At 40.4% G+C, this 20,215-nt stretch overlaps 2 protein-coding genes across 4 annotated transcripts in view; both read left to right on the top strand.

Annotated features, from left to right (window-relative positions):
• ctdspla (CTD (carboxy-terminal domain, RNA polymerase II, polypeptide A) small phosphatase-like a) overlaps positions 1-6,609 on the top strand; it is a 34,781-nt gene extending 28,172 nt beyond the window's left edge. For both annotated transcript variants that reach the window (XM_005912297.3, XM_005912298.3), the window contains 4 exons: positions 2,164-2,220; positions 2,950-3,042; positions 3,131-3,316; positions 5,431-6,609. In XM_005912297.3, the coding sequence (XP_005912359.1) occupies positions 2,164-2,220; positions 2,950-3,042; positions 3,131-3,316; positions 5,431-5,556 (462 nt within the window). In that variant the 3' untranslated portion in view covers positions 5,557-6,609. The remainder of the gene's footprint in view (positions 1-2,163; positions 2,221-2,949; positions 3,043-3,130; positions 3,317-5,430) is intronic.
• A 113-nt stretch (positions 6,610-6,722) lies between these two features.
• vill (villin-like) lies at positions 6,723-20,206 on the top strand. Of its 2 annotated transcripts, none has more exons than XM_005912301.3 (20): positions 6,723-8,070; positions 12,490-12,570; positions 12,704-12,778; positions 12,876-13,075; positions 13,492-13,600; positions 13,897-14,007; positions 14,852-15,057; positions 15,161-15,239; positions 15,337-15,435; positions 15,669-15,822; positions 15,969-16,069; positions 16,181-16,318; positions 16,424-16,582; positions 16,834-17,013; positions 17,123-17,268; positions 17,619-17,763; positions 18,102-18,290; positions 18,528-18,596; positions 18,762-19,049; positions 19,730-20,206. In XM_005912301.3, the coding sequence occupies exons 1-20, from the start codon at positions 8,032-8,034 to the stop codon at positions 19,841-19,843; spliced, it is 2,682 nt and encodes an 893-aa protein (XP_005912363.1). In that variant the 5' UTR covers positions 6,723-8,031; the 3' UTR covers positions 19,844-20,206. The 2 variants fall into 2 exon arrangements, with proteins under 2 accessions (XP_005912363.1, XP_005912364.1); XM_005912302.3 differs by lacking the exon at positions 6,723-8,070 and adding an exon at positions 8,091-9,247.
• The last annotated feature ends 9 nt before the right edge of the window (positions 20,207-20,215 follow it).

Raw genomic sequence — 20,215 nt, 5'->3', positions numbered from 1 at the left:
TACTGTACACATACGAATATAACAGGCCAGCTAAAGTTTGAATTAATTGGAATGCTAGCCAATGAGAAAAGGTGTATTTTAAGTAATTTGTGATGTTAGGGTATGCTGTAGAATTACATGGAGATGTTTTTAATTGCACTAATTCTCATGAAGTAAAGGTGCGTAAATGTATGTAGAGCCCTGATTCTGAGCCAGAGTGTGGTCAGCAGGTGAAGCAACCCACGGTTCGGCAGAAATCCATAATTACACAACTGCCCGCATAATGTTTACCTTGGTGGCCCCCCCACATATGTAATCCTGCTGCATTTCCGCATCTCTTGCCGACTCTGATCCGAGTCTGTTACAGAGCAGGGCAATTAGCAGCTGTTGTGTGTTCAGTCTTCAGATGATGGAGTGATTCAGCAGAAGAGCAGTAGGCACAGGAGCAGAGCGAAGTCTGTTTCTGCATCTCTGGCTCCGTCTGTATCGCACTCATCTCTTCCCATTCTCTTTGTGACGGTATGCTGGCATCCTTGTCCTCTTTCCAGCTTGTCACTGTTTTTATTTATTTTTTTTAGACAGTTTTAGAAGAGCTTCAGTCATTTTTGCCCTCTGGTGTAAACATTAACCAAAGCTAAATATCATAATGCAAAACCGAGGCGTAGAATAAACACTGTTTATCTAGGGAGGCTTTTACTGTTAATTGACTCACTCTGGTGTCAGATAAAGGAAGAAGAAAGCACCTCTGGTTGTCACACTGATCCTATTAGACTCACGTATGGACATTTGGAAGGTCAAAGTGCTGCACTTTGTATTCCTATAGCAAACACCCCCTCTGCTGGATGGTACTGAACTGTATTTTCTAACTGGAGTTTAATGCCAGAATAATCGTAGTAACAACACACATGCATAACAAGACATTTTACAGGCTTTTTAAAATGTGCATTAGGTGCGAGTACTATACATACAAGTTTTAAATAATTGCTCTGTATCTCACTATATTGTAATTAATTTAAACAAAGAAAATGCAATTAAACGTTTGGGCTTAAATACAGGAATCTTTTGATATGGTTTAACATGGTAGCATTAGCATGTCTATAAAGCTAAATAGCACAAAAAAAAATCACGATAACTAGACTAGCTAGTTAAGAATAGATGCTCTCTCATTTTGTCTTATCCTATATGCTAGATTTGGGGAAATAGCTTCTCATGCTCCAGTGCAGTGGCTGAGTTTAATACGTCATTAAAGCTGTAGGTAAACGTAGTTCAATTAAAAGCTAATCTGAGGAAAAAGCAACAACAAATAAACAAGTTGGCTAATTAGCCTAGCTTCGACACTCTTTAGTCTTCAAACAGTGAGGGCAGGATCTGATTTTATCTGCCAAATGGGGGTTTTTTTTGCGGGGAAGGAAGGAGCTAATTAACATTTTGATTAAAATAGCTTTTGAACTTCAAACGCTTGTTTGTGTAGCCACTGGTATTTGACTCTGTAATGCAGAATTAAGCAATAAATTCGGAAGCAAAGTTGTCATTCCCAGACATTATCAAAGACCAAGCTTTGGAGATTTCTTTAAAATTGAGCAGTGGAATTTAAATTAAGTGATATGTCTAAATAATCTTCAGTTAGTTTTCTTTCTATACAGCAAACTATAAGCTCCTACATAAAATTGTGTGTCTCTGAAAACAAGCAGATTTTCCCTGTCACCTGTTTTTCTTCCTTTCCCTCTCTGAAATGACACCGTCGTGCCTCCTACCTAATCCTTTCATCCTCCGTCTTTACACCCTCTGCTCGTCTTCCACCCACATCCCCTCTGGCATCTATCTTCCTCTTGCCTCCTGCTCCTCTCCTCTCCCCTTTTCTTGCGTTAGGAGAAAAAAAAATGACACAAGTCATGCAGAGTAAAAAGGCAGCACTCCTCCTGTCCGCGTTCAAGTCTGTCATCTTGTTCGGCTCTCAGGTTTCTCCCCAGAGTCTCACGCCTGGTTGTTATTTAACACTGAGATACGGAGCACTGGAGCAGAGGGAACCACATTATGCTGAAAGCCTTCATCATTTGCCTGGGGCACCTTACAGGAGTTTTTAACCTGTCTCTCTTTTTAAACCGCATGCAAGCTTGTGGCTGGGCTGTTTACCTGTCAGAGTGAAGTTTTTGAATCTTTTCCTTGTTTCTTGTCATCCTGCAGCCCATTAGCAATGCAGACTTCATTGTTCCGGTGGAGATTGATGGCACCGTTCATCAGGTAATACTGCACCGATATGGAGGGCTTCCAGAAATGGGCTTGAATAAAACAATATGTGTGAATTTATAAGGGTGGAGACCTTGGCTTCACTTTACTTTCCTCTGTATTTATTATTCCCTTTTATCTCACAGCGATTTAAGCTCAAACTGTTTAGTTGTCTTTGATTTATTCTTTGAATCCTTGCTGCAGTAAAGATAACTGGACAGTGACGCGAGTGTTTCGGCGCACAATGTTGAAGCTGCTGTTGAGTTTGTAGCAGAAGAGATTGTGCACTGAGTAGAAATGTGCATAAAGGGCGGCGTCCTTTTGAAGGTTTAATTGTCTGTGTCCGGTTTGAAGCAAAGGAAGTGATATTGTAGCTGTAACCTGGTTCAAGTAATCCAGGATAGGCTTTCTGCATCTGCTTTGGCCTATGCTTGATTACTTGCACTTGGAGGCAGCAACTAACCTGCAGAGATCTACTAAGAAGGACGAAGATGACAAGCAATGAAAAATAAGACCTCAAAGCATCCAAGTATTGCTCAAAAATGTTTTAAGTTTCATTTTTGTACCCCAATTTTACTTAAACACAAATCTGCAAGTGGGTAAAATTGAACTGAATAGTTATAGAGCAGCTAAAGAAGATTTCAAGAAGAAGAAGATTTCTTGTTTGGGTTTTTGCTCCAAAAAAATGTATTTTGAAAATAAAAGACATAACGAAGACGTGTTCGTTACGTGTCTCGGTTTCAGGTGTACGTGCTGAAGAGGCCTCATGTGGACGAGTTCCTCCAGAAAATGGGGGAGATGTTTGAATGTGTCCTCTTCACAGCAAGCTTAGCCAAGGTTGGTTCCCAGCTGCTTTGACAGTTACAGTAATACTTCTGTTCATTTGCTGTGTGCTGCTCAACCTGATGCGCTTTGGCCTGTTTAGTATGCTGACCCTGTGGCGGACCTGCTGGACCAATGGGGGGTGTTTCGCGCCCGTCTCTTCAGGGAATCCTGTGTTTTCCACAGAGGAAACTACGTCAAAGACCTCAGCCGACTGGGCCGAGAGCTCAGCAAAGTCATCATCATAGACAACTCACCTGCCTCTTACATCTTCCACCCTGAGAATGCAGTAAGTTATTTTTTTAAAGAGATTTTTGATCTAAAACATACAGATTCAAAGTCATTCAGTCTTGGTAGCAGGAAGTAGAACACTGTGGAAAAGTCTTGAACCACGCCTCGTTTGTGCATATTCTGCTTCCAAGGAACCGGATTTTCTTGGAATTTTTTTAAGTGGTCTTGAGCAATAGTTCTTCAGGCTTTCAAGGTCTTTCCTTTGGACATTTGCTGTTTTATCAACAGTCCAGTCCTTGTGTCTGACCATTTTGTTCTTTCTTCAGAAGTAGGCGCCAGTTTTTTATCCACACATAACAGATAACTTAGCAAAAAACTCTTGTTCACATTTGTTCACATTTCTTTAATTAAATGTATGAAAAATGTCAAAGACAACACAGTTTCACAGACACAAATGAGTATTTTGGCATCGTCTACTAGCTAAAAACTTGGCATATCTCAGCAGTGTGTCATTAAAGAATTTGAGGAAACTGGACAAGAGAAGGATAAAAGAAGAAGAGGCATCTGGCCCTTCAGTTGATGCATCTACTGTTCACTGAAGCGGCTTCAGAAATGGTCTCAGTGGAAAAGTGGCTGTCAAGAAACCATTCATAAACGAGAAAACAGGAATAAAAGACAAATTATGCAAGAACTGGACTGAAAATCTGTCAAGGCCGAAAGGCCGGTAGGTGGGAGTGGACCCAAAAGCAGACTCAATGGACACACGAAAAATGATTTTTAACAAACTTTGAATGCAAGGGAAAGGAAGCGTGGGAACGTAGTATGAGTCCCCGGTGGTCGATATCCAGAGCTTGGGTGCAACGGCCAAAGGTAAGAATGAGGTAAGGGGTCAGGCTTATAGGGATGAAAGGTGGGGAGAGTAGCCGAGTGAGTGTCTGGAAGGGTGTGTGAAAGGGTGAGGTTCCAACCTTATGCTTCCAGTGATCCAGAGATGATGGCAGGCAGGTGTGAGCGGTGAGTCCAAGGAGTAAAGTTGCAGGCTGGATCGGTGAGTTGTGACTGAAGCAACTAGCGTCCAAGTGAATACGCAGCAGGTGGGTTAACTTGGAGTCTTCACAAGCAGACTGAGGACACATTGAGATAGGGGTTAGTACCAGGGAATAACATGATGAGAGACAAGGAGGCCTAGTTACCACAGCGAGGTAGCTAACGAACTGGCGAAGACTGGAGAACTAGGCTAGTCTTAAATACTGCTTTGCTGATTGCCGTCGATGGGATGCAGGTGGGAAGAACAGGTGAGGAACCCGAGTGCAGTAAAAGCATAACTGGATCCAAAAACGCACAGTGGAACACTTTGGGTCATGGATTGGCCTCCGCAGAGCCTGGACCTCAGCATTATTGAAGCACTGTGGGATCATCTTGACAGAGAACAGAACAAAAAAAAGGCAGCCAAGATCCAAAGAAGGGCTTTGTATGTCCTTCAAGAAGAAGGAAGCTTGCCTAAAAGATGACAGACTATGTTGAAGAACAAAGGCGGTCAAACAAATATTAACTTTCAAGCTTGTTAGAATTGCATATATTCATTTATAATGTATTTCCACGTATGTTTGCACGCTTCATTTAATCACTGCACCTATTTTCCGGGCAAAATATAAAGAAATTAGAGGTGGCGCAAGACTTCTGCACAGCACAACTCCTTTTCACATGATCCCAAAACATGTGACATCTTAAGAAGTTTTAAGGTTAAGCTAAATGGCGGCTACAATTGCACTTGTTGCCTAATCAAGAACGGGGTCAAAATACACTGCTGTGATGGAAATAAGTTACTTATGAAGTGATTATTGATGTCGATGATTGTATCTGTAAGACACTGTCAGGGTTTTTAATAATAATAATAATAATAATAATTTAATAATAATCACCATTGTTCTCGTGCCAGAGGCAGTGTTCCCAATATTATGAGAGTTCTCAGCTCTGTGGAGAAGTTTCTGCTGCTGCCACTCTTTGATTTATTTCCCTCATTAATTATTTACACAAAACACCCCGACTGTAATGCAACATTTAAGCGTCTATGGTATCTATTGTCAGCCACTTCTTCCTTCTTTAAATAAGATCGGTCTCTCTTTTTCTTTCTGATTCTAATGTAAATGTGGGTGTGTTTTTGTGCCACAGGTCCCAGTGCAGTCTTGGTTTGATGATATGACAGACACGGAGCTTCTGGACCTCATTCCCTTGTTTGAGGGTCTCAGTAAAGAGGAGGATGTTTACAGTCTATTACAGAGCCTAAGGAACAGGTAGCAGACAGCCACTCCAGCTGATCCCTCCTGCCTAAGCCCTGCTGAACAGAAGCCTCCCCTCTCTGCCACGGCCCCGTAGCCCGGCTCCAGTCCTTCGAAGAGCTCTGGGAAGCTTCCCCAGTTGGAGGATTTCAGGCAAATGATCTACTCTTGATCAAAATAAAACAACAGTATGGATTCTCTGGGTTCTTGGACTCTTTGTACAGGACTCTAGCTGAAAAAAGATTCTATTACTGTATGTACATATTAAATGTTTCTAAGCGCAAGACAAGCATAAAGTAATTTTTCTATCAGAGAGAGGAGGTTTTACTATTCCAAGTATTTTAGTTACCGAAAAACGATCAAATACACAAATTTTTCGATTTTTGTTTCGTTTGTTTCTGAGAATCGATGACCTGTTGGGTTTTTGTGTTGAGCAGTGCTATGCAGGCCGTCGTTCCTCGTTTGATTTTTTTTTCGTTCTAACCAACTGTGATTTAACTTCTCTTTACAGAATGAAGTGCCTTCATTACTGTGCTGATTTTCTTGTGTCGGGTTATGGGGTGAGCATTTTTATGCTGCATATTTAGTCAATTCTCCAAAAGCGTATTCACTGAATCTTTAAATTGAAGTTGAAAATGAGTCTTTGATGACGTCATTTAATCCAAAAGAAGTGAAATGAACACTTCCTGGATTAGAGGGGGAAGAAAAGTAGCTTGTTAGTCCTGGATGACTTTTGATTTTCTGTTATGTAGCATTGAATTGTTAAATTTACCAAAGGTTTTTACAATTCAATGTGATTTGTGACTAAACAACATCATTTTATCCTCGGCAGTGACTGTAAATTGATGATTCTTGAGGACATTGAAACGCAGTTTAGGTAACTGAAGAAAAAAATAATAATATCTGTGACGACATCACTGTCCACCAATAAATGTTTGAGGAAAAAAAATGGAAAGATTAGCTTAGATATATAAAATTATATTTATTCGGGGAAAGGGTCCTGGGTGCATTGTAAAGAATGCTGTTGAAATCGTACTGTACAACGTTATTAAAGTTGCAAGTTTGCACACTGTCTGTGTCTGTCGTGGAGTAATGATTCTCACAAAACTCACTTAATGGCAATAACTGTGATAATCATTTTACAATGAACTAAAGGACCAGCGCATAGCATTTAGCGATGCCTGAATTCAACTAATGCATGGGCTGCACACACCAGCTTTCGCGAACCTCTGTAACAACCCATGTCCTTAACACAGAAAAAAAACATTAATAAGCCATATGAACAAAGCCCAAAACACAGCAATGTGACAGCTACAGTAAAAAAATGAAAACACAAAATATATGAACCTAAAAACATGCAGAAACATATGAACACTTCATTGATTACAATGTTTACCTGCTCATTAATGCAAATATCTAATCAGCCAATTACATGGCAGCAAGTCAGTGGATGTAGGTATGTAGACATGGTCAAGGTAGCCGCTGAAGTCCAAACCGAGCACCAGAATGAAGAAGAAAACTGATTTAAATGGCTGAATGTGGCATGGTTGTTGGTGCTGTGTTGATGCCTCAGGAGAGTAGATTGATGGACTTCTCTGAGCAGACAGGAAGGCAACAGTAAGTCACAACCACTTGTTATAACAAAGGTTTTCAGAAGAGCATTTCTGAATCTAGCAGCACATGGGCCACAGCAGCAGACAAGCACACCAGGTAAGAACGGGAAGCCCACAGTTCACACAGGCTCACTGAAAGCGTACACTGGAGGCGAACTGACTCTTCCCATTGGCCAGAAAACATGACTCTAAATGAATGATAATGTGCAGATAATGATGAAAGTCTAGATATAGCATAGTTTATCAGTGCTGTATTTAACGTTAGCAGAGGTGACAAGGATTTCTAATATTTTAGGAAAAATTTTGAAGCAACTGAAGGAAGAGTTTGCCTTAAACAATTTTTCATTTGAGTTGAAAATCTCACCAGAAGAATCAGTGCTGGAGCTCTGTGCACTGTAGTTTGTGACATTTTAACATGGATGAAAAAGCTCTTAATGATGCTAACTGAAGGAATTGCCAAAACATTCAGTGTTTTCATTTGCAATCAGGTCTTTGGCTCTCACACAGTTTTCTTATTTACAATTTTATTCAAAAGGAACTGATGCTATTGTGTTTTAATCAAAACTGTAAACCCAAGGAAATCCCAAGAAGTTCACACTTGAGCTCCGCTGTTCTCTGCTGTGGCTGCTGGGTTAAGTACATGAATTTATGAGCACGAGCATTTATGAGCTGGTTAATGTGCAACCAAAGAAGAGCTTAGCTTCATGTGATATCTTGATGTGAACTTTTAGCTTCCGCTGGCGTATCAGCCACTTTTACTGCAGCAGTGGATTAGGTATTACCGAGCCCTTTGTACAAGCTTGGAGAGCGCTTGTTTCTTTTCTCCTCAGATATGCAGGGACTGAAGTTCAGTGCAGTGTCTAAGTCATCTTCTGGTCATAATGGAAGCCAAGAGTGAACGAAGAAGTGAGAGGTCAAAGGTAAGAAAAGCTTTAGCTTTCAATTTGTGATCTAAGATGGTTATATAACACTGTAGTGTTCAGACTCGCAGGCAGGGATTGTGTGAGTTATATGACACAAAGACAAGCATAAGCGACGTAACGCTGAACATAAAACAGCGAGATAGTCTGATCTGTGATTTAAGCACCGACTGCAATGCACATTAAGGGGACTTAAAAGATTGCTCACTTACTTTGTAAATGTGTGGGGTACCAGCAGATGCAGGGCTTGGTGGTCTTGGTTGGGAAATAAAAGAGCTTTGATTCTGAAGTGTTTAACAGCAGTCAGCACTCTTTTCAATTCTGATCTATAAGATCTGGAAGATTCTTGCACTCTTTATTCTCAAGGGTGTTCTTAACTTTCTAAGGAACCAACCCATGATTGTTTCATTACATTAACTTCAACGTACGGCTTAGGAATAATGTTTCCCCCCCTTCTATTACTGTGGAAATGACTTTGGGTGAAACTTTTAATATCTCTGCACATTTTGCAAATAAATGTAAGCACAATCTGCCAACACCTTCTCCACTGGAAGCTTGAACGCCCGGTGCTGTAAACCTTCGATAATGTCAAGCGTTCTTCAAGTGTCGGTGTGAGTACGCGCAGAACGAGAGATTTAGCCACAGAAAAGCGTCTGACTCCTTTCCAAAAGCACTCGGAGCTCCCTCAGTCCAATTCCCCCATCTGCTAGTTGTAACGGTTGTAAAATGAATAATTGGTGTCAAGTGGTCCCTGTAATGCCCACTGTGCTGCTGAGGACTCAGACATAAACACAACTGTGATTGGCTTCTATAAATCACAATCAGGACACCGAGTGAAGCTGGGGTCTGTCTCAGTGGCTTTTTTTGACTCTGTGGTGTATTGTGCAACACACACACACACCTCCCTTTCCACCTGCATCAAGTGTGACAGCTGGGAAGAAATGAGAGGGGGCGTATCTAACACCGTGGCACTGTAAATATCGAGATAGAAGATGGCAGGTGTGTTCATACCTGGGTGTGGTAACAAATACATCCAGCCCTCTATGCCTCGCACTGCAGCTTGCGCATAAGAGGAAAAGGCAGCGGTATCTTATAAATACAGACCTTTTACATAAATCACTATCTCCACAACTTGTAGGAACCAGCCAGGACTTCACCACGGCAGTCACAGGACAACGTAAGACCCATCCTACCACTATTTCTTTGAGAATATCTACCTTGTTTTCTGCTTTGTGAACACACCTCTATTTATTTTCACTGACTCAGTGAAATCTGGAAAGAATAACATCTTTATTATCACATTTAAGGATTTTATAAACACAGGTTTGGGGGGGCGGGGGGTTAACCAACGTGATTTTACACGAGTTGAAGAAATACGTACGGTGCAGCATTAACAAAAGTGATTGTGTATGCTCCACCAAAGGACAATGCAGGTTAATTGATAGGGAACCAGTCTTTCCTGTCTGAGTAATAGAAGCAATGCCGCTCGCAGGTTTATCTTTCCTGTGTTATTTGCTCAAGTTTTCAGTAATTGTTTTAAGCAGGGATCAGATTGCACAGTTTATTTATTTTTTATAACAGGGATTTGCAACCACAGCTGAAGCCACTGATAACTGGCAACCAGGCGTGATCGTAGTTGAGGTGATTACTTTCAATTAATCAAATATCACAGTGGCGTCACTTCTTCATCTAGATGTTTGTTTTTTATCCGTATGTTATAAGGAATAATCTCTGTGTACATACACTTTAGAGTGACTTATGTATGTATGTATGTATATATATGTATATATTGTACTATTCTTAGTTAGTGTATTGTCTGTCTTGTCTTAATGTTGGTTTAAAATGTTTAAAATGGAGCACTGTAACAAAAAATAATTTCCCCCAGGGATCAATAAAGTATTCTGATTCTGATTCTGATTTACAGCTGAATGTGTGCTCTGTTTGAAATGGAACTATGGCATTCCTGTCAAACTCTAATGGGTAATGGACAAACGTGCAGGGCAGGGTGTACCTTGTTTTTAAGAAAAGGGAAATAAAATTTGGGGACTACGTTTTAACAATAAAATAATAAAATAAATAAAAAGAATGACATTTAAATATGTATCGTGTTTATTTCTCAAGCTGTTAACAGACGCCCTCCAGTCTCATGGCTGATAGTAAGGTCACAGGGCACGACCAAAGTTTAGCACGAGTTTACAGACACTTTGAGATTGCATTACTTTTTAATTTAGACAAAGTTGAGTTGAAAAGCAATAAAACACACCCTGTTTTTGTTCACTGGACTTGGGTCATTATGTTTGATAGAGCCCTCCCTGTTTTGACCTTTATCTAGATAAATTTTTGCTGTGTAGCTGATATTTCAATCGACTCATTACGATTAGATATTTTAAGTCTTTATTTTTTTGTCAATATTACACCTGTACTTCACATGTACATTTGGCAACATACACTTTTGGCACCTAGCTCTACTGGATGCCTAAACTTGGATTATCTCTTTTTAAAGCTGCTCATATGCAACCTGATTAATTGCTTTATAAGCTAACATAAGACGTTAGCTTAAAATTAGCTATTTAAGCTCAAGTGCTGTCTCTTCATTTTCAAATCTCACCTGCTTCTTTTGTTTGTCGAGTGTGTGTCACCGCTTTATCAGAAGACATAAATACCAGAGCCTGTTAATAATACTATAAAGGGTGTGGTTAACTAAGTGTTCATCTCACACCACCAATCACTGCCCGGGTAGATATTTTATTACTAGACCCGGAACAAAGATTAGAGCTAGTACATGTAATAGTGCTTTATATTACTTCTCCCAAGAATAAGTTCAACCACATCTACTCCAGCTGTTTCACAATGTCATATTACGGCATCAGTGTTGCAAGTGCGTTCATAATATGTTCTTGTTTCCATACAGCCTAACGTTGGCTCAGCTGGTGATACTGTTTGCTTATCAGTGCTGTTGTTTCTGATATCCCAGTCAAGAGGCTGTTAAAGCACCGCTGATTGCAGGGCTTGTATTTTCCTACAGCACCAAGCTGATACTCATTAGCAGGATTAGAGGTGCTTTGCTGTCAGAGAGTCAGTCCTTTGAAAGCATTCACTTGTCATTTTGGAGACATCTGTTTCCAGTGAAAAGACAGCGATGCCAGGATGAGTAAGAGTGAGGAAGAGGTCTCTAAAGTGAAATATTTTTTCTGTTCAAGTGCTGTTTAAGGAGTCAGGAGTGAACATGTATTTTTCAGTGTGCTAGTTAGTCTTCTAAGTATTTATCTCTTCAGAGTTTGTGCTAATTTTATATCATTTAGCTGTTTTATTTTACGTTACTTTTTTCTTCTTCTTTTTGCAAAAAACAGTTAAAAACAAACAAACAAACAAACAAACAAACAACAAGCTTCAATTAATTCTTATAGTTTTTACTCTTTTTCCACAGCTAGCTAGCTATTACCTTTTGCTGAAAAGCTAAAACAAGCTAGTGGTGGTGTCAGTGGACAACATGAATAAAAAGGAGATCATTATGTAACAGGGATAGCTTATTTTAATCACATGGCAAAACACAGTGAAAGGTCCATAGACTGTAGCCACCATGATGTCATCTCTTAAGTTCTGCTTTTTTACCCTCTTTTTTTTTTTTTTTTTAAGGCCTTGACCATATTTCTTGTTGTAGTTAATCAGTTTATGCTAACGCTATCAACCTGGTTTGATTAATAAGGTGTATGCATTAATGACTGTGTATTAAGTGGGTTGCTAGCCTTGGCTAACAAAAATACAAGCTTAAAAGCAAGTGCAGAAAACCTGTTATTTTTAAGGTTTTTTTTTCTTTTTTACTACAGTCAAACAGTGAACGTCCTCTTTCATTTTAAATATTGTCATAATTTACTAAATGAATATTGCCCTGTGTTGTGCTTAAACTAACAAGATCATAAACTCATTAGAAGAGTGTTTACTACAGTAGTAAAACCATGTCAGAGGTTTCTTGTGGACATTACAACTTCTTTTCGCATTATGAAAAGCTGCCCCCTTCTGGCCATTAAAGCTAGTGTAGGTTAAAGGCACTTACATGTACAGTGACATCATTTTGTAGAGCTAGAAGTTATGTCCGTCTTATATCTTATAAACATATCTTATAAACAGATACCTGGTTATAACCGTGGTATAACAAAAAAACTTTTCGCTAAGCGTCTTAACAGCTTGCTGTCACATTGTGGCATAAAGATGTGTTTTTTGGGGCATTAACAAATGTGATCACACAGTATGTAAACCCTAGCAAACCTACATTCAAATTTAACAGTGAGAATATTTTGAGTTTAATCTATAACAATTAAGACATTAGACGCTCATCAATAGTTTTCATGCAAATATGTAAACTGTTTGTGACAATAACGATAAGTACACATGGTTTTTTTTTTGTTTTTATGTTTACAGTTCAGCAGAATGATGAATGAAAACAATAATGCATTTAAAAATGTCCGCCGAAAGCCAGGCCTTCAGATATGGACCGTCAATGTGAGTCTAAAATGCATTACACGCACCCTATGTTGTTGACATTGTTGTCCACACTGCTGAGCTTTATGTAGAGCTGCGGCATGTTGAAATCTCATATTTGTTTGAGGTCTAAATGGTTGTTTTCTTTACTCAGAAAATGCAAATGGATCCCGTTCCACCTCAGGCCTTTGGCAATTTCTTTGAGGGAGACTGTTACATAGTTCTATATGTGAGTAAAAAACTGGGTGATTTCATGAGATATATAAATATATATACATATATCTCATATATGTGTCACCTCTCATGCTTTTCATTATTATCATCAGATAAGTGAGAATAAAGGCTCCCGCCAGTCTGCTGATATCCACTACTGGGTTGGAAGAACCTCCTCTCAGGATGAACAAGGTGCTGCTGCCATCTACGTCACCCAGCTGGACGAGTACCTGGGTGGGAGTCCGGTCCAGTACAGGGAGGTGCAGGGCTACGAGTCACCGCGGTTCAGGAGTTACTTCAAAAATGGCCTGATGTGAGTTCCCGATGAAGGCAGCTGGTGTTTGAACGAAAGGGGGATGGTGATATACTCAAGGGAATGAGTCTCTCCTATACACACACAAAAACACACACACTTATGTTGTAATCTTCCTGAGTCATGGCTTACAACACTAATCCGCCTCTATGAAATGATTATGACACAAAACACACTTGTTTTCTGAGGCCTAGCATTAAAAAACACCAATTTCTCTTGCCCAATTTATTAACCTTTAACCTTTAGTTGCATGTTTGCTTTATGGTTATACAACCTTAAGGAAAAAAATCATACTGATAAGAAAAAAAATGTTCCTTTAATTTTTTATTTTTTTAAATGTCCATTCAGTTTCAAGTCACTGGGTTTATATTTTTATTGCACTTGAACTTTGGTAAAGTAAATTTCTCTCTCCACAGCTACAAGAAGGGTGGAGTGGCCTCAGGTTTCAACCACGTTGAAACAAACGCCTACAACGTCCTGCGACTGCTGCATGTCAAAGGGAGGAAGGATGTCACAGCAACAGAGGTATTCAGAAAACAAATTAAAGGGATATGAAAGGCTTTACGAGAGTCTTACTCCCTGCCTCCCTCTGCTGCTATCAGTGGCTTCACACAGTCACGCTACAGAGAGGTGTTGGCACCCCTCCTTAAACAGATTATGTCTTGTTGTCGTAGCTGTCTGTGTAGGTGTTAATTGCCCGAGGGGTGGTATGAGAGTGTGATTAATTAATACGCTGTATTGTTTCAGACGGAGTGTACTGTCCGTTTGAATGTTATTCAACTCTCCACTGTGTTTGCGTTTGTGTGTGTTTTTCCATGCAGGTGGAGGTGTCATGGAGCAGCTTTAACAAAGGAGATATATTTCTTCTGGATATCGGGAAAGCTATAGTGCAGTGGAACGGTCCCCAGAGCAACAGAAGAGAGAAGCTCAAGGTAATCCTCTGCACTGATTGGTTACAATAAGCAGCGGCACGAGAAGTAGTCAGATCTCGTGAAAAATACACACCGTGGAAGCAAAGTGGGAAAGAGGAAAGAAATTTAACATTTTACGAACAGAAAGGTGATAAAATATGTCTGCACTAAGGCTGTTTCTGACAAAGGGAGAATGACTAGATTGACTAATGACTAATTTAATTTATTCTTGTGTGTCAAGTGAATTTTATGCACTCAGGGCCTCGGTTGCATTAGAAAAGACATAGATGGTGTGCCAAATCAAACGTGCATCCATCCACTGTGGCAAACCCTTGGAAAATTAAGGAGCACTGAAAGTGTCTGTAAAGTGATTTTTTTTTTAATTCTTGAAACCTGTCGGCTGTGGATCTTCAATAATGTACACCACTGCCTTTAGCAGTAAGCTTCCAGTTGTCTGTGAAATTGGAAACATGCATGCAAGAAGAGTTAGGAAGGAATGGTAACAACAGAAAAGGAAAAACCAACAGCTTTTATTTATTTATTTTGAAAAGCGCTATATAAGAATCAGTCCATTTACCTTGGCTGTAGCTCATCGGGTAAAACAGGTGGTTTGATTTCCGCCTGCTCCCGTCTGCATGCAAAAGTTTCCTTGGGCAAAATACTGAACCCTGAGTATCAATGTTAGATGAACATTAGGCACAGAAAAAGTGCATGTGTTTGAATGAGATATGTGTACTATATAACAACCAGTTCTTTTACAGTGATAGTGTAGATTTCTGTGTAACACATGAACCTTTTAGTCGCTGTTGTCACTGAGCGAACAGTTTTCACTTTTGTGTCTTTGTTTCTCCCTCCGTCTTTCCAGGCGGTCTTGTTGGCTCAGGACATCCGGGACAGGGAACGCGGAGGTCGCGCTCAGATCGGTGTTGTGGAGGGAGGAGATGAGCGGAGCTCGCCCGAGCTCATGAAATTCCTCACGACTGTGCTCGGACCAAAACCGGCACAGCTGAAGGAGGCCACTTCCGATGATGTGCCTGATAGTGCGCAGAAAAACAGTGTCCGACTCTACCAGTAAGTACATTATGCTTCCACTGCATTGATCACACAAAACTGTAGAAATTGATTTCAACTATTTACCAATATCACACCCATTTTTCCTGATTTTCTTCCTCAGCGTTTATGACAATAGTGGGAATCTAGTGATTCAAGAAGTGGCCAAACAACCTCTGACACAAGATCTTCTGAAATCCTCGGTAATTAGTGTTCACTCTTTGAGAATGTTCCCTAGATGCTAGTATTAAAAAAGAAAAGTGGTTCAGTTTCAATGTTTTTTTTCTTTTGGGGTTTCAGGACTGTTTCATTCTGGACAACAAAGGGTCTAGTGTGATGGTCTGGAAAGGAAAGAAGGCCTCCAAAGAAGAGCGACAAGGAGCTATGAATCGGGCACTGGTGAGTATACAGAATGACGACACCAAGGATCTCTTAGTGCCTCCTGTTCTGTCTTATAAATTAATTGTGTAAATTTTAATCCTCTTTCTCCTTAAATGATTTTGGATAAATATAAATTCATCGTTTTATTCTTTTCCAAGGATCGCATGGCTTGAGGGGATTATCTCAGTTTTTATGTGCTTTTTTGGAGATGTTTTTCATTACAAGCTTTGTCCATCAATCTTTTCCTCCAGAGCTACATTAAAGCAAAAAAGTACCCAGCCAGCACCACTGTGGAGGTGATGGCTGAGGGAGCAGAGTCAGCAATCTTTAAGCACCTGTTCAAATCCTGGACAGACAGAGACCAAACTCAGGGCCTGGGTACCACACACAACGTTGGAAAGATAGGTAGCCTCTTCAAATCTACTGCTCAATCCACTTCTTCAAAATTAATTCCACCACAGTTAACATATTATCTCTTGATATGCTATTTAATCTTATTTGCTGATATTATGCTGTTCATCATTAACTCTGAACATTTTGTGTCCGCACAGCTAAGGTCGACGACGGAAAGTTTGATGTGATGGAGCTCCACGCGCGCCCTGAACTGGCAGCACAGTACCGCATGGTGGACGATGCATCAGGAGACGTTAAGGTGGGAAAACATATGCAGGAATCTACGAATACAGACAAACACAGTGCAGATACTTTTCAGACTTCAGTTGCATTGTTGCGTGTTGTTTGAGCTGTTATTTGCCTGTGTCAGGTGTGGTGCATTGAGAATTTGGAACTGGCTGAAATAGACCCAAAAACCTACGGGCAGTTTTATGGAGGAGACTGCTACTTGGTGCTGTATTCATATAAAAGAGCAGGCCAGCAGCAGTACATACTCTACATGTGGCAGGTCAGTGTCAAACCAATCTATGCTTCCTTGTTCTCCATTTCCTCCTGCTTCTGGAAAACTGACAAGCACCTTCAATGTGTAAACTTCTTTTCTTTGTTACTTCAGGGACGCCATGCCACAAGCGATGAGATTGCAGCAAGCGCCTTCCAGGCTGTCAATATTGATAACAAGTACAATGGAGCCCCAGTTCAGGTCAGAGTGGTCATGGGAAAGGAGCCCCGCCACTTCCTGGCTATTTTCAAAGGCAAACTTATCATTTTTGAGGTATGATTTTATGATTTTCACACTGAAAATGATTCTTAACTGGATTAGAAATTCTCACCAACGACTAAAAGTAAAATATCTGTATGGTTTGTGTGTGAAATTATGACACATGGAAGTAATCCAGCAAAATCTAAATTAAAAATGAGATTTACATGGATACAATAAAAGTATCCATGATGCAAAAATAGATCGATCAAAGCTTTAAATAAAAGTTGAAAGAAACTGGAAACTCAATGTGTGTGTGTCTAAAGGGAGGAACAGGTCGACCTGGTGTGGTTAACCCTGCCAAAGATGCCAGGCTCTTCCAGGTGAGAGGGACTAATGAGCTGAATACTAAAGCCACAGAGGTGGTGGCCAGGGCCGCTTCTCTAAGCTCCAATGACGTCTTCCTGCTGAAAACTGACAATATCTCCTACCTGTGGTATGGAAAGGTATCTATCATGGGGCTGTGTAGCAGGCTTTGAAATAACATAAATATTAGTTTAGTTTGTATTTGACACATTAAAACCATTTCCCCCCTGATTTCTGCTTCTATCCCAGGGCTGTAATGGGGATGAGAGAGAGATGGGGAAAGCGATGTCTGATGTGCTGTCCAGGCATGAGAAGCGGGTGGTGATGGAGGGCCAGGAACCTGCTGAATTCTGGATAGCTTTGGGTGGAAAGGGCTCCTATGCCAGTGACAGGAGGTAAAATATTTTAATGGCAGCATTGCTTTTGCATATTGTGACAAAAATAGGATATTTTTGGCTTTTCGCTTAACAACACACTCCAGCAGTCAAGTATTTACAATGAAGGGCGCTCAATCTGGGTCCAGAAAGTAAAAATATAGCCAGTAATAACAAATTAGCAAGGACTTCAGGATTCATCCAAAAAGGCCCTTTAATCATATTTTGAACCACTTCCAAGCTTACATTAAATCTGCCTGGATTATTTTTATACCAAGGTCAGTGGAATATGCCCAATGTCATCATACACAGAGAGAGAGAGAGAGGGAACATTATCTGCTGTTACGACAGGACGGCCTGTGTCATTTCAGATTTGAGAGGGAGGAGCCGCTTCACAGTCCCCGGCTGTTCGAATGCTCCAATCAGACGGGGCGCTTTAAGATTACTGAGGTGGATGATTTCGCCCAGTGTGACCTAGATGAAGATGACGTCATGTTGCTGGACACCTGGGAAGAGGTAAGCAATCAAAGGAGCTGAAATCAGTCAGACCCTGCCGTTGATTTGGGGCCTGCTTCCTGTTTATGAGCATCTCATCAGGAAGATTGTGAAACTCACTGCACATTAACTGATAGATATGAAACAAACACTATACTGTATTACACAAGCTTATTGTTTCCTCCTGCTATGGTTTCTAATTAATCTATACTGGTGGTAGTGACTCAGCTCAAGGTTATTTATGTAATACTTCACACGGAAAGACAGAATCAAGCCTAAAGCTCAGTTTTCGGCAACTTACGCAGCAGACTCTTTGAGTAATTTGTCTCTTTTTCTTGTTTTCTGTCTCTGAATCTCAGCTTTTCTTGTGGATCGGTAACTCCTCCTATGAGTATGAGACCAAAGAGGCGTTGAACAGCGCGCGGGATTACCTGAGAACTCACCCGGCTGGACGTGACCCTGACACGCCCATCGTCTTTGTCAAACAGGGATACGAGCCGCCCACCTTCACCGGATGGTTCAACGCGTGGGATCCCCACAAGTGGAGCGTGAGTTTATAACAGTTTCCCCTTTCATCTTTCTGGGATGCCATAGAAAGCATGATCAAGGCATTACAAATTCCCATTACAATAACATGCAATCACTTGATTTAATCATCTCAGAAGCTAGGAACAACTTACAAACACAAGTGGATGATTCAATGGATTAATTGAAGATGAAAAAGTCACTGCACGAATACTAACCTTTACTGTGACGAATCTTGGTTCCGTTGATCTTCTGAACAGGGAGGCAACTCCTATGAGGAGATGAAAAACAAGCTGAGTGATTCAACATCTATCTCACAGATCACTCTAGTAAGTGACTCACACTGATGTGCTAATATCACAGCTGTAATACCTACTAACATCTTTAATGTCATATATAGTAGTGTTGCTAACCTGTGAATGTCTACATCTCGGAGGTTTACCTTTGTTTTTTTGTGAAACTGCTTCTGTAAAACTTCTCTTTCGTGGCTGCAGGACCTGAAGAACACTAAGCTGAACAAGACTCCCGCTGGGGGAGGTGGGGGTGGTTACAGAGCACCTGGGGGCCCCCTAACTTCTCCGCCACCCAACAAGGCCTACTTCCAAGATGAAACAGATTTTTTCCCCAGACCCTCTAGTCCTACAAGACCCCAGTCTGGGATGTCCTCCTCCTCTGCTAGTTCCTTGTCCTCTTCTGGAGCTGGAAAGTTTTTTGACCCTGAGCTCCTCGTCAACAAGACTCCAGACGAGCTACCAGAAGGAGTGGATCCCACCCAGAAAGAGGTGTGTGTGCGGATCAATTATAAATGGTAAAAATCAGCATTTGATTATTGTTTAACGTCCTTCTCAGGGCATTAATTAACACCTTTAAAAGTGACGTCTAATCATGACAATTACAATTTAGGAGTTATTGTTTTGGGGTTTTTTTTTTTTTTAGTAAAATTAATCACGTCACCATAAAAAAGACTTCAATATGATTCGACACCTATTTAGTATGTTTACCTGCAGCAAAGCAGATTTTTGTGACTGTACTGCCATTTCAAGTCAAAACTCCACAGCCACCAATCGTGTGATATGTTGTTTAGCATACACAAAAACATAATATGCACTTGTTAGCAAGTTAAAAGTATTATTTCCATCAGATGGGATTCTTTCATTGCTCTGAATTTGGATTAACATGTAGTAATATAAATGAAGCTATTTTAATCATTAACTGAAAAGGTCACTAAACAGCTGCAAATGGATGAAAAGTGACTATGAAGAGATTAAAAGTGACTGCAGAGCCACATAAAATGCTTCTAGCGAGTCATGAACAACCACAAAAAGACACAAAGACACTACAAAGAGACAATATGGGGCTTTCCAAGAAAGGGTGGGAGGCCTTGCGATTGTCTGTGCCTAGAGCTCTGTGTACAGCAGAGGTCAGTCTAACCGTTTCCCATCCTCTGTGCTCCGATTGGCAGGATTATCTATCTGACCTGGACTTTGAGAACCTGCTCAGTACTACTCGCGCAGACTTCCAGCGCTTGCCAAAGTGGCGCCAGAATGATTTAAAGAAGAAAGCAGGAATTTTCTGAGAAGGAATCACACATCTCCAGCCTGTCTGCTGAGAAATCCGCTTGTAAACCAAACTATACGGCAGCATTTTAGCTTCTGACCTTCATCTCAATATTTTGTTTTGCTGTCAGAGGGGTAAAAAAAAAAATCGACCAACATCCCAAGTTGTTTAGATTTAACAAATGGTATTTATGATTATGACCATGAATGTAACTTGTAATAATTTAAAGGACGTGACTGACATTTCTAAGATTTTTTTTTTTTAATTATTCTGCTTTATATTTATCTGTATATTTTTTTTTCATTTCATGTAGATCATACTGAGATGATGTTTTGCTAGCATTTTATCTGAATCACAAATGCAGTGAATAAACAGAAAACCATTGACCGGG

The sequence above is a fragment of the Haplochromis burtoni genome, unplaced genomic scaffold (assembly GCF_018398535.1).
Source record: "Haplochromis burtoni strain Fernald_Lab_line unplaced genomic scaffold, NCSU_Asbu1 Contig_1, whole genome shotgun sequence".
Classification (NCBI taxonomy): Eukaryota; Metazoa; Chordata; class Actinopteri; order Cichliformes; family Cichlidae; genus Haplochromis; species Haplochromis burtoni.
The sequence above is the reverse complement of the archived record's forward strand: the minus strand, read 5'-3'. Positions and strand labels throughout refer to the sequence as shown.